Here is a 14,706-nt window from a genome sequence, read left to right as displayed (position 1 = left end):
ACTTCTTTATTCTTTCTTTGTTTTTGTGGCCATCCAAACCTCTCCCAGCAGTAAGTATATATCCCAAGTCTAGGCAAGCATTTTACCACTGGAGACATCTTTCCAGTCCTTATGCTTTGGACCTCCAAGTCCTTTAAACTAAGACAGTGGATAGAAATGGAGGAATAAATTAACAAATGACTGGCTGCCTCTTGTTCTTGACCTCATTCTTGTCTCTGGAGGTAGTCTTCTTTTCGTTATGACGTCACTCCTGTCTCTAGAGGTATTCTTCTTTCCATTGTGATGTCACTCCTGTCTCTAGAGGTATTCTTCTTTCCATTGTGACGTCACTCCTGTCTCTAGAAATATTCTTTTCATTGTGATGTCACTCCTGTCTCTAGAAGTATTCCTTTCATTGTGACGTCACTCCTGTCTCTAGAAATATTCTTTTCATTGTGATGTCACTCCTGTCTCTAGAAGTATTCCTTTCATTGTGACGTCACTCCTGTCTCTAGAGATATTCTTTTCATTGTAAAGGGTGGAAATGTCCAAGTCCTTCATGCTTCAACCCTCCATGTGCTGACAATTTCCTCTCTCCCTTAATACACCAAAAGACTCTGTCTTGCTTTCACTTACATCCTGGGTCTAGTAATCTTTAACTAGAAAGTTCTACTCTCCCCATTGAGTTTGTTGTTCTTGTTGTCCAGAACTCTGAGGCCTATTCTTCTTGAAATTATTTCCATCACCTAATGATGATTTTACAGAGATCAAAATGGCCAGAAAATGAGAATTGTCCCCTCCACCCCCTCAAACTAGGCTTTGGCAAGGAATAAGAAAAGCAAAATCTGGGAAATTAGATGGATTGTTGATTTCTGGAACATTCCAATCCTATAAACTTAGAAAATCTTACACTTACACTTAGAACTACATAACCCAAAAAATAACTGTCCCATCTGTGTGAGTCCCTTGGCCTGTCCGGCCGATCTTTTCGTAAGTTTAAATTTATTGAAAGAAAATACAACTGGGATTTCATTCTTCAGTCACAGTAGCTTCTTGTCAAATAATCACCTACAGCATGTGGCCAGCGTCCACTATGTTGGACAGTTCAGAACAAAGTCCCTCAGCCCTGAAATATGAATTGTATGTGGTCCTGCAGATGCCCACTATGTTGGACAGTTTAGAACAAGTCCCTCAGCCCTGAAATGTGTATTGTGTGGTGGTCCTGCAGATGCCCACTCTTGTTTCCTCATGAGTTTTGATAGAACTAGTTAAACCTTCTGCTAGGAGTTGGGTACAGAAACTGAAGCATGATTTAAATTGTCTAGCATGCTGGACAGCACCTAGCAGATGCTAAAAGATTCAGTTCCCATTCCTTCTTTGCCTTGGGAGGTCTCTGTAGAGTGTGTGGCAGCTGTCCCTCCCTTCTCAGAGACCAGCTGGGAACAGTCCCAGCATGAAACAGGTCTCTCAGACTTTTCCTTTTACCAGGGGCAATTAACACCAGGCAATGTTTGTTGTCTTTAGGAGGTGTCAGAATAGCAGAATAGGGCCTAGCAATCAATCTTTAAGATGGCCTAGGCCACTGTATCAATCTCTAAGGAGCCACACAAGTTCTCTGCTGTCTGAAATGCCGTGAGCTACAAGGTTTGTACTCCTGTCTTCAGCATTCTCTGTTAGAATCTCACAGGCTAGAAATCACTAATGACCTTCAGCTTTTTAGTTTTTTCCACGTGTTATGTAGGGAGACATCTCCCCCTAAATCTTAGTTCCCTAAGCCAGGAGCAATATTTCCAATTTATCTTCCATCATCCCTTGATCAGCTCATTCTATTGCCTTAAGCAAAGCATTTGGGGTCACTACAAACATCTTCTAGGCACGGCAAGTCCTTCATTGGATAGAGCAGTTCTGAGAAACCTCTTTTGACCAGTTAGGCTGGAGTGGGCAGGCATCATTTTCATCTATCACAGAACTGACTATCTTTGCCAAATACCCGAGTTCCTGTAGCAGGTTGTGACATGCCAAAGGAGGAGACAGACTCTGTCTCATCCCAGCAGTCCGGTGCCCAGTGCTTGGGATGAGGGAGAAGGCATGCAGCTACCCCTCTACTGCCCAATTTGGTAACCTTCTCTTCTCACATTAAAATAAAGAGATGAATTCAGATAAGAATCAGGTCCTTACTGCAAATGTTTGTTCTACTTTTAAGATGCGTGAATGCTTGAGAAATGTACTTTAATATTTTTGTGTGTTATTTTACTACAAGCTATGATAATGGGTCCAATCATGATGATTGTGGAGGGGACACAAGTATGTAATGCTGTAATATAAGGTCTCATGTGTGGTGAAAGTGAACAGTGTTACTATCACAGTGTTACTATCACAGCATCCAACCAGCCTTTTCATCCCACACTGTATGAAGTTGGGAGAATCCATTGCTATGTGTCCTTCACAACAGAGTGCTTGCCTCTTAAGGGTCATTGTGAGTGTTGGGCCTGGTCTTTCTGTTTATTTTAAATTGCATCCATTCATTTAGTGAGTTTGCATGTGTGCTGAGGTGCTTTTGTGGAGATCAAAGGGCAACTTAGGGAAATGCATTTTCTGCTCCCACTGTGTGGGTTCTGGGGAAGGAAGTCAGAAGGTCAAGTCTGGCAAAGTGACTTTCCCTGCTGGGCCACTCTGCCCACTCTTCTCTACCCATCTAAACTGGAGCTACCTTCCCCCTTCCTTGCTAGGACATTTTTAAATCAGATTCATTTTTCTGCAAAGCATCTACAAGTAGTTACTCCATTTTACTAAAGGTAACCCAGATATTTGATATCTATGCAGGGTTCTGATTCTAAAAAAACAAATTATAAAAATCTATTGGTTTTTTTTTTTTTTATTATGAGTGATGCTTTAAGTTATGTTGCCGAGGATACATTCAGGCCACTAAAAAGGCTTACATTCCTTGTCATATTCTGTAAATGCAGCTGCATGTGTTTACAATATAGATAGACTGAGCTATAAATTAAGGCTCAAAATCTGGAGAAATTCTTTTTGATTATGATGGTTTGGATATGAATGGCTCCTACAGGCTGCTATATTTCAATGTGTGGTCATTTGGAGTAGTAGTACTTGAGAGAGATTAGGAGGTGTAATCGTGGAAGAAGTGTATCCATGGGGTGGGCTTTGGTTTTCTAATGCTTAAGTTAGACTCAAGTGTCTGTCTCTCTTTCTGTTGCTTCAGACGTAGGACTCATAACCTGCTCCAACCCCTTGTCTGCCTGCCGTCACGCTGCCATGCTTCCTGTCGTGATGGCCATGGACTGAACCTCTGACCTGCAAGCCAACCTTAATGAGATGTTTTCCTTTCTAAGAGTTGCTGTGGTTGTAGTGCCTCTTCACGGCAGTAGAACCCTCACTAAGACAGTGCTGAGTTAGCAAATTTGAAGTTACAGTGATGGGTTCTTAGGAATGCCTGTAATGTTTTATGGGCACCCTGGATGGGTTATGCGATCTTGACACTTCCTCCCGGGTGATTCTGGGATTAGTTCAGTGTTCTGTCAAGCACAGACTTATTCAAAGTTTAGAGCTGACATCTCAGTGTAGAAGGAACTAATAACTAGTTCTTCTCTCCCTGTCTTGTTGCCCTCCATGTTCTGTTGCTGCTTTTTTTCTTTATTTAATACAGACCTAAAATACCCAAAACATATTGTAGGTTTCACCCTCAAACATAAGTGGGCCTTTATAGTTTGTATTCATGAAGTCCAGTTCTTAGCAACCAGATGATTTGTGCCAGAATTCAAGACTTAAAAATTCTTATATCTTCAATACTACTATTGATAATTCTGTTTGGAATTGGTATGTGGTACCGGTCTTTCAGGGCACAAATATACATCCTTGAGATGCATGTTTCAGTAAACCATGGGAAATTATGCAAATAATTACTGGCTGTATCTGTTTTCTTAAATTTAGATATTACTTATTTTAAAATGGCTTAACTAATTCTTTCGAGGATATCAGAGAAGAATTCAAATATCTACTTCTCTCTTAAATAATAAAAATTGAGTGCAAATTTTTGTCTATCAAAAGTCTGATTTAATTGTGAAAATGCATCTATTTAAAATTGATTATAATGTATTATTTTTGTTAATATTATTACGTGTTTATTAATGGAGTTGGTTCTCTCCAACTTTTATGTAGGTTCTGGGACTCAAGGTAAAGTCAGGGTTTCAAGGCTTGCTTGGTGATTACTTTTATCTGCTGGGCCATGTGGTTACTCCTGAAAACATAGCTTTTACATGGGTCTTTATTTCAGAAGAGCTAAAATGTTTTTTAATAGAAGCTATATTTTTTTCCAAGTTAATAGAACTTTGACATATTCTATGTCAACTTTTTTTTGTTTAAATAAACAGAATTGTTAATAAAAATATTTTTTTTTGTGATGAGGCCAGTCTGGCCTCAAACTTTCTGAATGTCTGAAGATGATCTTGAATTTCTGACCCTCCTGCCTCTGTGCCCCAAGCCCCCAGTGCAGGTATGTGCTATCATGCTAGATTTATACATATCTAACTTAGCATGTCAGGGGCAAGATCTGTCCCAGTGGAAGCCGTCTCCCCGTTCTGAATATGTCAGGTTCACTTCTCATCATCATACCAGGCCGCTCACAATTGCCTCTGGCTCCAAATGATATACCTTACTTTTATCTAGACTCTTTGCAGGCACCAGGCATGCATGTGGTGGACACAAACACATGGATGTGGACAAGCACACACACCCCAGACACAGGGACATACACATGGACACACATACTCATACAACAGAAATAAATGACAGCATATTGCTATCAAATACTTATGATTTTGGTTTTTGAGTGGATTTTCTAGTATAGACTGCTTTTCCCTTCACAAGTACAGATCTAGTCCTAGCTACCCTTCTCTTCCCAATGTGCAGGTTTCCAGTTTCTGTCACCTCCCACACAATCACCAGTGATGAATCAAGCTGCTCTTCCCTCTAGCATCACTGTTGGTGACAATCACAGGCCACAGACATCAAGCACTTTCGTTTCATGTATGTGCCATACCTGAGAGCAATTCCTAGGCTGCACATGAACACTTTCATCAATCGTGAAGCAAATGCACCCTTCACACCACCCATCCCCCAGCTGGAATAGTAATTGCAATTCCTAGTTGCAAAAATATTCCGTGACATCCAACAGCGCACTTAATGAAGGAATTTGCCCATAGCTTATTTTGCCATCTCACACATAAGGCATGGGATTAACCCTGCCAATGGTTTTAGACTTTAGTGATAGTGTCCCTTGCAAATAAATATGCTAGCAATGGAAGCAATAACAAACTTAATTTGGAATGGTGCTTGGTCTTATCTTCATTTCTATAGGAAAATGAAGATGTCCATTTCGTGCCAGCATCTGATTGTTTTGTGCATATTTGAGAAGAAAATCGAGCAGAAGTTGTTGGTGGTGAGGGTGCATGACTTCTTGCTTCTGTTTGCCAGATGTATCTCTCCTGCCCCAAGGACTAGGCAATGCACAGACTGAACAGACTACAAGATATAGTGCTTTTTACATACAACTTGATATTTTGCAATCGTAATTTCTAGCTGGACTGAAATCTTTACATTTCTTGATTCATTGACCCAGTGTATTCATTTTTAGGTCTCTACTCAGTCTGGAATATTTTTTAGTGCTTACGGTTTCAATATTGTTTCTTATAATACTCTGTTATGTTTATGAGCTTTTGGCACAATTTCTGAATTGGTCATTGCAGTATTAACAAATGTAAAAGGTAGCCAGCAAAGAAACATAATTTTTCGAATATTATCATATTTAATATAAAAGGAAATCTTTGAATACATTTTAAGTAGAGTAACTAGGTGACCAAAATTCCACTTTAAAGAGGATATTGGGTGTGGTCCACATTAAAGGTGGATCGTCCCACATCAGCGATCCAGATTAGAAATTGGGTGGGTCTTGCCACTTCAAATGATTTTGTGTGTGTGTGATTAAATTCAAATACAACTTTAAGAAAAAAAAAGTTTTGATTTTTTTTTCAAAGATGGTTTTTCTGTGTAGCCCTGGCTGTCCTGGAACTGGCTCTGTAGAGCAGGCTCACTTTTAACTCCGAGATCTGCCTTCCTCTACGTCCCAAGTGCTGGAATTACATTCATACCCATGCCTGGTTTAAAGAAAGTTTTTTTTCAGATTTTTCTTAAAGACTTTATTTAAGATACACAAGCCTTTGATTTATAAAACAACCAAGATTTAAAGCAGAGGGTAGGAAATGCATATTTGTATCTCTGGCTAAGTCATATGTCATACAATTGAGAAATGAGTATGACCCCAGAAAGCAGTCACTGAACTTTCTTCCAAAGCCAGCAGACGGCTTACAGGCCTTCTAGCAGGAGGTTGGAGAGCCCCAGTGCCTCAGAATTTATGCATAGGGAAGCATCTCCAAGTCAAGCCCCTTGTCTGTCTCTTGACCTAATTACCATTTCCCCAAACCTCCTTTTTCAATGGGTGAAACTACTTACTTCTGGATAATGCCATCACCACAGTAGCCGCTTCCATGGGTGTATATGGCAGCCGGTGATGGCTCACTCTCTTTGGTTCCTGAAATGGTGATAATCTGGTACTGGTACACATTCCCAAGTTTCAGATCCCTGGAAAATGCAGAGGAACTCGTCAGTTAAAATAAATATAGTGCTTGGGGCTGATAGGCAGAGAATGAAATATTGATTCCTTTGAGTATTCAGTCTTGCTCTTTATTTTTTTTAAATCGAAGGCACATTTAGTAATACAATAATCTGTATTATGCACTGGATTAAGCTTCTTTGTGAAGCACAATGGAGTACATTATAATGTACACCAATAAAAACAGCCATTACCAGATGGATAGCTGTTTAGTACTAGGTGCTTTGGACTTTGAACTTCATAGCAATCCTTGCAGAAGAGTAGCAGGGAGGATGGGATCCATGCATTAAGAGAGTGTGGGAGGAAGAGATCCTAGTAAAAGACTGGGTAGGTAAAAGCACAGAAAGCAGAGGGAGCATATGGGTTCTGCTGGGCATCGTCTGACCAGGTCCTCCCCTTTAAAGACTTGTATGCAGAAACCCCACTGAGTACGAGATAGCCTCTGTCTTACACGGCGTTATTAGAGACTAGCCTCTTCTCCCCACATTCCTATCCATGACTCTTACTCATTACTTAAATAACAATAGTGTTCATTAATTGAATCTTGGCCTTAGGCTATGCACTTGCTATGTATTTGCTTATTTGAGAATCAAGACAACTCTACGTGGTAACTCATATTTAATGGTGTTTTTATAGATGATGAATATGAGGCATAGAGAACTTAAGCCAATTGTTTCCAACTGCATGCAATTGAGTAATAGCTTATATTTTGCTTCCCTTAACCCCACAGGCCTGCCTAATAACCATGTCTCTTGAAGAGAGGGGTCTAGTACTAGAATAACAGTTCCGGAGCCTGGTACCTTCCAGACTTCCAACATGCCAAAACTGCATCTCTCCTCTGGCTTAAGACATCCAGGGCCTGTCCAGGCTTCCTCACCAGGAACCTGGCTACTGCCAATTACCCTTTAATACAAAAGCATGTTTGTGTCAATTCTACATGACCACATCTCCACTCATATTTTCTGATAGACAGTATTCAAAGGGATTTGTTATTTTTTATTTGCATTGACTTATATGTTATCAATTATTCATTTCTTAAGATAAAATAATGTCCCATGGGGAAAATCACCAAAGGTTAATAAGGAGATTCCAGCGTGAAAGGAGACAGAATTTATAAACGGAAGGAAGATGTCAAGAAATCTCAGGATCTCCCTGCCCATCTGTTATTTCAGCTGCTGGGAAGGCTAAAGATGTTTGGATAAGGCCAAGATGAAAGGTGCATGGACAACGGACAAGGAAGGGTTCCTGATACTCGATGTAGTGAGAGTTAGGAGTGGTGAGCAATGGAAGATTCTTGTGAATAACACTGCACTGGGGGAAGCAATGGCCACACCATCCCCCAAGGGAGTTTGTCTTAGCAGCACTGAAGCCGCTAAACCAAACACCCTTAGGGATTGTACAAGAGCTCTGGTGATGAGAGTGAAGAAATATCTTGGGATATTGCGTAGATAAATGATGGCTGCATTGCAAACTCCCAGAATGACATCACTAGATGATCCCTTTTATTGACTCTTCATGCCTCCACTAATGAGTGACTCTTCCAAAAGTAAGAGAGGGGACAGAGTGAGGGTCTAAAAAGAACATAAAGGCATAAGATAAATATGACATGATTTCTACTAGAAGCTCACCTAGCTCTAAAATATGGAGGTACATTAAAAATATGAGAACATTTTGGAATAAAATAAGAACTTTACTTCAGTGTACAGCCTGGGCAACAGAGGGTGTATCTTCAAGGTCCAAACAGATGGGGCCCTTCTGCGGAGAAGCTTGCTTGCCACAGTGAGCAGTGTTTCTCAGCTTGTTTTTCGTGTGCATGCCTCTTGTGTGTGTGTGTGTGTCTGTGTGTGACATGATAAATTATTTGTAGCTGAAATATTTAATACTATAGGATGTCTTCCTTCTAGCTCTACCTTGGCTTCTCTTGGAGCATCTTCATGCCATGTCCTCCGATGCCTCAGCAATCACCAACTTGTGGGGAAGCAAGCATGTTTTTGTGTCCTGGTTTTATCACATTTAGCCAGAAAGTCATGGGATTATTTTTTTGTATGTCTCTGAGCCTATTTCAAATTAATTATAAACCTGGCTTCGTAGTATTTTCCTACAGCTTGAACGTGAGAACATCAACCGTGTCCCTGTGTACTAGTCCTGATGAATCCCTAGGAAAGGCTGAGCTATTTTTATCAATGGCTGACTAGCAATGTTCCCAGTCACTGAAGTTATCCTATGGGCTTTTTAATAGGGTTGGGGTGAAGAGTCAGGTGATACATGTAACTCTGGTGAGGCGGATTCATGAATATGGGCCTACCACCTGCCTTTTGTATTGCCCAGTCTTGGCCAGTCCCTCTTGTAAGGTATCATTTACTTGGAAAACATGCAGTGCCAAACACTTCACTTTTTTTCAAGGTGACCCATGCCAATATTCTGAGAATTTTATAAGCCAGGTCTTTCTGGTCTTTCTCTACCCTCTGGTAAAAGTTCTTCTACCCAGTGACCCACATAGTAGCAGTGTGAACAACAATTCATGGAGACATTTTCATAGGTATTCTCTCAGCTGTGTTTCTGGCTCGTACGCCATCTCTTTGAAGCCTAGTAGCAACTACCAGAGTTAGGGGCTAATATCTTAAGTTCTCAGATAGGGATGTAGAAACTTGAATCATCCCTTCCATGAAAAGGTGTAGGGAGAGGTACAATTGCTACTAAAATGACTGTGGATCTCCTGTAATAAAACTACACTTTATTTTGCCTTAAAATTAATGTCAAACACAAGTTCTTAAGAACTTAGATATCTTTTGTTTTGAAAGACAAACTGGATACAGTATTTATATCTACTTTATCTTAACTAAGGAAAACTATAATTATAAATTCTTCAACTCCATCAAAGAAGGATGTGCATTGTAAACAACTTTCAAAACTCTATAATTGACAGATACATCTCACTGCTTGGACAGTCACCCAAAGTTCTTCTATACCATTGGGGCATCCATCTTTTGTTATATGTAATTTTACTATGTTAAAGTTAAAGCCTTCCCTTTTCTTTAAACAGAAAAAAAAGAGAATATAGGTACGGACAGAAAGAATATATGGGACTCTTAAGTCTACAATCTGATACCTAATAAAATGCTAAATCCTACCTGTATTAATTTTCACTGTATGTAAAGAGTATAATCACATTTGAACCACTTTTTACTTTTGGGAGAGTTAAATGGAATAATGGAGATAAATGATTAAATATTCATAGCATTTATGGTTTTAGCCATCTAAAATCCATATTCTGTGTTATTAAATTCTTGTTTCTGTGGAATAAAAGAAAGACAAACTGGTGAGTGCTGAAGATTTTGCTGGTTTGGTAGAGGATAGACTCTTTGCCACAACTGCTCTAAAAGCTGGTGGCTGTCCTTCCTTTCAGCCGCACTCATCTCCCCCCACTGACATCCTCACTTCTAGTAGCCTTGTCTTCAGCCTTTCCAGAGGCACCCACTGCGCTCTGCAGCTTGCTGCTAACCTGAAACTTCTCCTTTCCTCCCCCATTTCCTTTCTTTTTCAAAACTAAACTGTTCAGATTTCATCTGAAATGTGATTATTTTGTTTTGATCACTTTTGATTTTTTTTGCAGAATTTGGAATACTGCTTTAAATTTATCATTAAAATGCATTAATCTTCATTAATATTTTATCATCAGTTTTCAAAGTCTTTGATTACTTTTGCATTTCCAGTTAATAAATTCTCATATGATGGATTATTTAGCTAATATTGAGGAACTGTTTTTTGGCTACTTTGCATACCATGTTAAAACAGTTTTTCCAAAACTTAGCCATTGCATCTGTACAAATGTCTCAAATGACATAGCTGCCTAAGGTTTACATTCTCAGTTATTGCAGAAACGCTTTCATTTCTCATTGGCATGATTTCCTCAGTAGTCCTTAGAAACGTGATTATAAAGCTGGGTGTGGTAGCTCACATGCATAATCCCAGCATCTGAAAGACTGAGACAAGATCGCCACAATTTCAAGGCTAGTCCAAGCTACCTAGTGAGAAATAAAACAGCTGGGTTATTAACTGATAATCTGTCTCTGTGTGTGTGTGTTTGTAAATGTGTATGCCAACGTATATTGAAATATATCTCAAATATGCAGTATAAACACACATGAAACTTGCATAGATTTTGATGTAATTATATTAAGAATATAAAAAACCTTAGTCCCTCTGCATATATAGGACAACTGAGCAGCTTGATCTTGTGGGATTCCTAGCAGTGCGAGCATGGTCTGTCTCTGACTCTTTTACTGGCCTTTGGGACTCTATTCTTCATAGTGGGTTGCTTTTCCCAGACTTAATACAAGTGGAGGTGCTTAGTCTTATAACTTGAAATGCTGTGTTTTGTTGGTATCATGGGAGGCCTGCCATTTTCTGAACAGAAGAGGAGGAGTGGATTAAGAGGGTGCAGAGGGGAGATGGGAAGAGGAAATAGAAGGAGAGGATGGAGGGGAAACTGCAGTCAGGATGTAAAATAAATAAATAAATTTAGATAAAAGTTAAGAAAAGAATATAAAAACCCAGAAGATGTCTAAGCACCCTTAGGTTTAAACACTGAGATATTCATTTTCAAATGCATATTTAAAATTACTGATATATATTTAATATTATGACGGGTTAATTACAAATTATAGAAACGTGTAGAAAATCAAATCATTACAATCCTGGAGCCCAAGTTTTGAATCAGGGTTTGTTCCTGTTGTTGCCTACTTCCATGACAACGTGAAATGGGAAACATGGCAGCAGGACTGGAGCACTAGAAGGCAGACCCTTTTCCACTATGGTAATGCCCTAGTTTGTTTCTTTCGGGAAACTTCTGAGCCCCTTGGTTAATCTTCATCAATATCCTATTGTTTCCCCACCACAGCCTCCATGTACCATAGTGTCTCCAGATGTCTCTATTGTCAAATTGTGTTTTGTTTCTCTTTATTCTCTATGTTCTAGATAAACAACTGCAGCTATAGTTCCAGCTTGTTTCCTTCTCTCCAGGCATTTGTACTTTCAGTTTCACTCAGAGCAAATATTCCTTGAGCAGTTATTATTATTATACCTTCTCACGTGAAGAAACTAACACATTAAGGATAGAATAAACTACCTGCCCATACCTTTTGCCACGGACAGAAACTTGAACAAGTTCTGTATAACCATGTCCCAAACAGTGTTTATTTTAGTTACAGACAGTCCCAGGTATTATATTTTTAAAAATACAACAGACAGGAAATCAGAAGGCAGAACCTGCAAGCTAGAAGGGTTTACATATGAAGTCCACGTGGAATGATATAGGAATCAGAAGACACACACGCTCTTTTAAATAATGTCACTGACTTGGTGCCATGGAAAGCCAATACTTCCCTGGGCATCTGTTTATTCATCTCCAAGAGAGATTTGGGGAGAAGTATAATGCTTAGATTGCCAATCTATAGCTACAAGCTAATGAACAATATGCTTTTCAGTCTTCATGGCTTGGACTGTTATACAGCTTAGAAGTTGCCACTGTAGTTAAAATTCTGTACTAAGAATGGGTGTAGGTCAAAGTCTACCACCCAGACTGCTGAGCTGGAAGATATGATGGTGAGACCACCTAGGCTGCCTCTGGCTCAGGAAGATCCCAAACATCCTGGTCCAGCCTAGGGCTAAGATTCAGCGGGCAATGCCTAGGCACTGCAGATACAAGCTCGGAGCCAAGAATAGGGAAGGAAGAAAACAATCATTTTTCAGGCCTGGGATGAAGTGCCAGAGCTTTATAGAAATGCTTACATCTGTTTTAATTAGAAGACATATCAATTATACAAAAAACTGTGGAGAAACCAACAAATGTACAAAACTTCCTCTTCATCTCTGTCAAATGTTACATTGGGTTATATTTTATTTTTATATTCATTTGCTTTATATCAATTTTTACTTAGTATATATGCACTAGTTTACATATCTTAAATCTCAAGGAGTTTATATTTTTATATTTATTTATTTATTTAGGTTTCTCAAGACAGAGTTACTCTGTGTATTTCTGACTGTCTTAGAACACTGTAGACCAGGCTGGCCTAGAACTCACAGAGATACACCTACCTATGCCTTCCTGAATATTGGAATTAAAGGCATGCACCACCGCCACCCAGCTGAGGATTTAATATTATATTCACCTTTGTGTAGCTTTTTGTCCATCCACAATGTTTTGGGATTATCTACACTGGTACAAATAGATTCTGTTCATTAGTTTCAGAACCATAAGACACACTTTCTGTGGCCATTCTATATAGAATGGGAACCTAGGTTTATTCTTTTAATATCATTGTTATTTAAAACATTTGTTTGTTGTTTTCAACAATGTTGCTTTATACAATGGTGTTCACATTCCTGTGGCCACAGAACAAGAGTTTTCTGAAAGAAATACACCGAACAATAGCAGTATTAGGCAGAGCGTACTTGCATTTTCAAACTTATTACATGTTGCCAAATTGTTCTCCCCAAAGGTTGCACCAATTAGCAAGTCTACCAACAGACTTCCCCTTGCCTCAGTCTTTGCCAGCAGTCAGTTCTGCCAAACATTTAGTTTTTTGCCAATCGGCTAGTTATTAAATTATATTTAATTATTGTATTATTTTGTTGTTGCTTCATTGCTAATAAACCAGACTATCTTTTTATATAATGGTTGTCCTCAAACATTTGTAGTCCCCTAGATTGCCTGTTCATCCCTGTTCAAAGTCAGGCTCTTTCTGTATCGATGTGCAGTGTCCACATATACCAGATAGGAACTCTTTCTAAGTGATGACTTTGAAAATGCCATTTCTAAGGTTTTTGCCCTACTCTGTACTCTGCTTATGCTGTTCCATTGGACAGTGACTTTTGTTCCTTTCATGATTTGTACTCCAGTATAATAAGATAGCTTTCTTCTTTCAAATGATGCGCCTATGTGTATGTCTGTGTTGTGGTATGAACATCTTGTGAGCATGTGTGAGGGCCGGTGCCCACTGACTCCAGAAGTAGGCACTGCAGGTGGAGATGGTTGAGAATTGCTAACAAGGGTGCTAGGAGCTGAGTTCAGTAAGTAGGCGCTCTTAGCCACTGAACCATCTCTCAAACTCTCTAATGACTTCTGGTTAGCAAATAGTTCGCTTTTTATATGTGTTTACGTATGGATTATCCCATTACACTGGCCTTATTTATTTATGTATTACCTACTGAATCATTTTCTTAGCACTGAGGTCCAATTTTGCTATCATACTGTCAGTAACAATCTTTCTTTATCTCCATATCTCCATAAACATCTTTATTTGTATTACAAATCCATTTTATAGTTTGTTTTATCCTTCAAAAGATTATTTACTCTTTTAATGAGCTATAAGATTATTTGCCTTTTAATGTATACTGAGATTTTATTCCTATTTTATCAAATACATAGAGGTTTTGGGGGAGAAAGGATGTCTTTTTGATTTAAATCCTCACATTAACTCATATAACATAACATTTCATATATTTAAGTATTCCTTTTAAAAAACAAAACAAAGGATTTCTCTGTGTGGCTTTGGAGCCTGTCCTGGAGCTCACTCTGTAGACCAGGCTGGCCTTGAATTCACAGAGATTCTTCTGTCTCTGCTTCCCCAGTGCTTGGATTAAAGGTGTGCTCCAGCTTGAGCATTCTTTCATGTAACATTTTAAGGCTTTTTTTGGACAAAAAATGTGATTTTGCTTATTAGGAATACACCCCTAACTGGACATGTTATGGATGTCAGTGCTATAATTATTGTGGCTCTGTCTCTCTACACACAGAATTCTGTACGTATTGTAATTCTCTGGGGGTTATAAAAATTAAGATATAATTAAGACCTGTTTAGAAGCCATCAAAGACTATTTTATTAACTCCAATAACATGTTGGCTTTGTAGTCTCAGGAGAAAAAGAGAGACAGCTGTGTTGTTTGGATTCAGGGTCTTGCACAACTAAGGAAGCAACTCTCCTCGCACCAAGCCACATCCGTAGCCGTCTCCTCATCTCTGTTCCTGTCTACAT

General features: G+C 39.1%; 1 protein-coding gene across 1 annotated transcript in view; it reads right to left on the bottom strand.

Moving 5' to 3' along the window:
- The window catches only part of Pappa (pappalysin 1), a 237,896-nt gene that overhangs the window by 124,689 nt on the left and 98,501 nt on the right, over positions 1–14,706 (bottom strand). Inside the window, exon 8 of the mRNA XM_075945577.1 lies at positions 6,508–6,636. Within this exon, the coding sequence (XP_075801692.1) occupies positions 6,508–6,636 (129 nt within the window). The remainder of the gene's footprint in view (positions 1–6,507; positions 6,637–14,706) is intronic.

Source organism: Microtus pennsylvanicus, chromosome 13 (genome assembly GCF_037038515.1).
Source record: "Microtus pennsylvanicus isolate mMicPen1 chromosome 13, mMicPen1.hap1, whole genome shotgun sequence".
Lineage (NCBI taxonomy): Eukaryota > Metazoa > Chordata > Mammalia > Rodentia > Cricetidae > Microtus > Microtus pennsylvanicus.
This window is presented reverse-complemented; position numbering and strand designations above follow the sequence as displayed.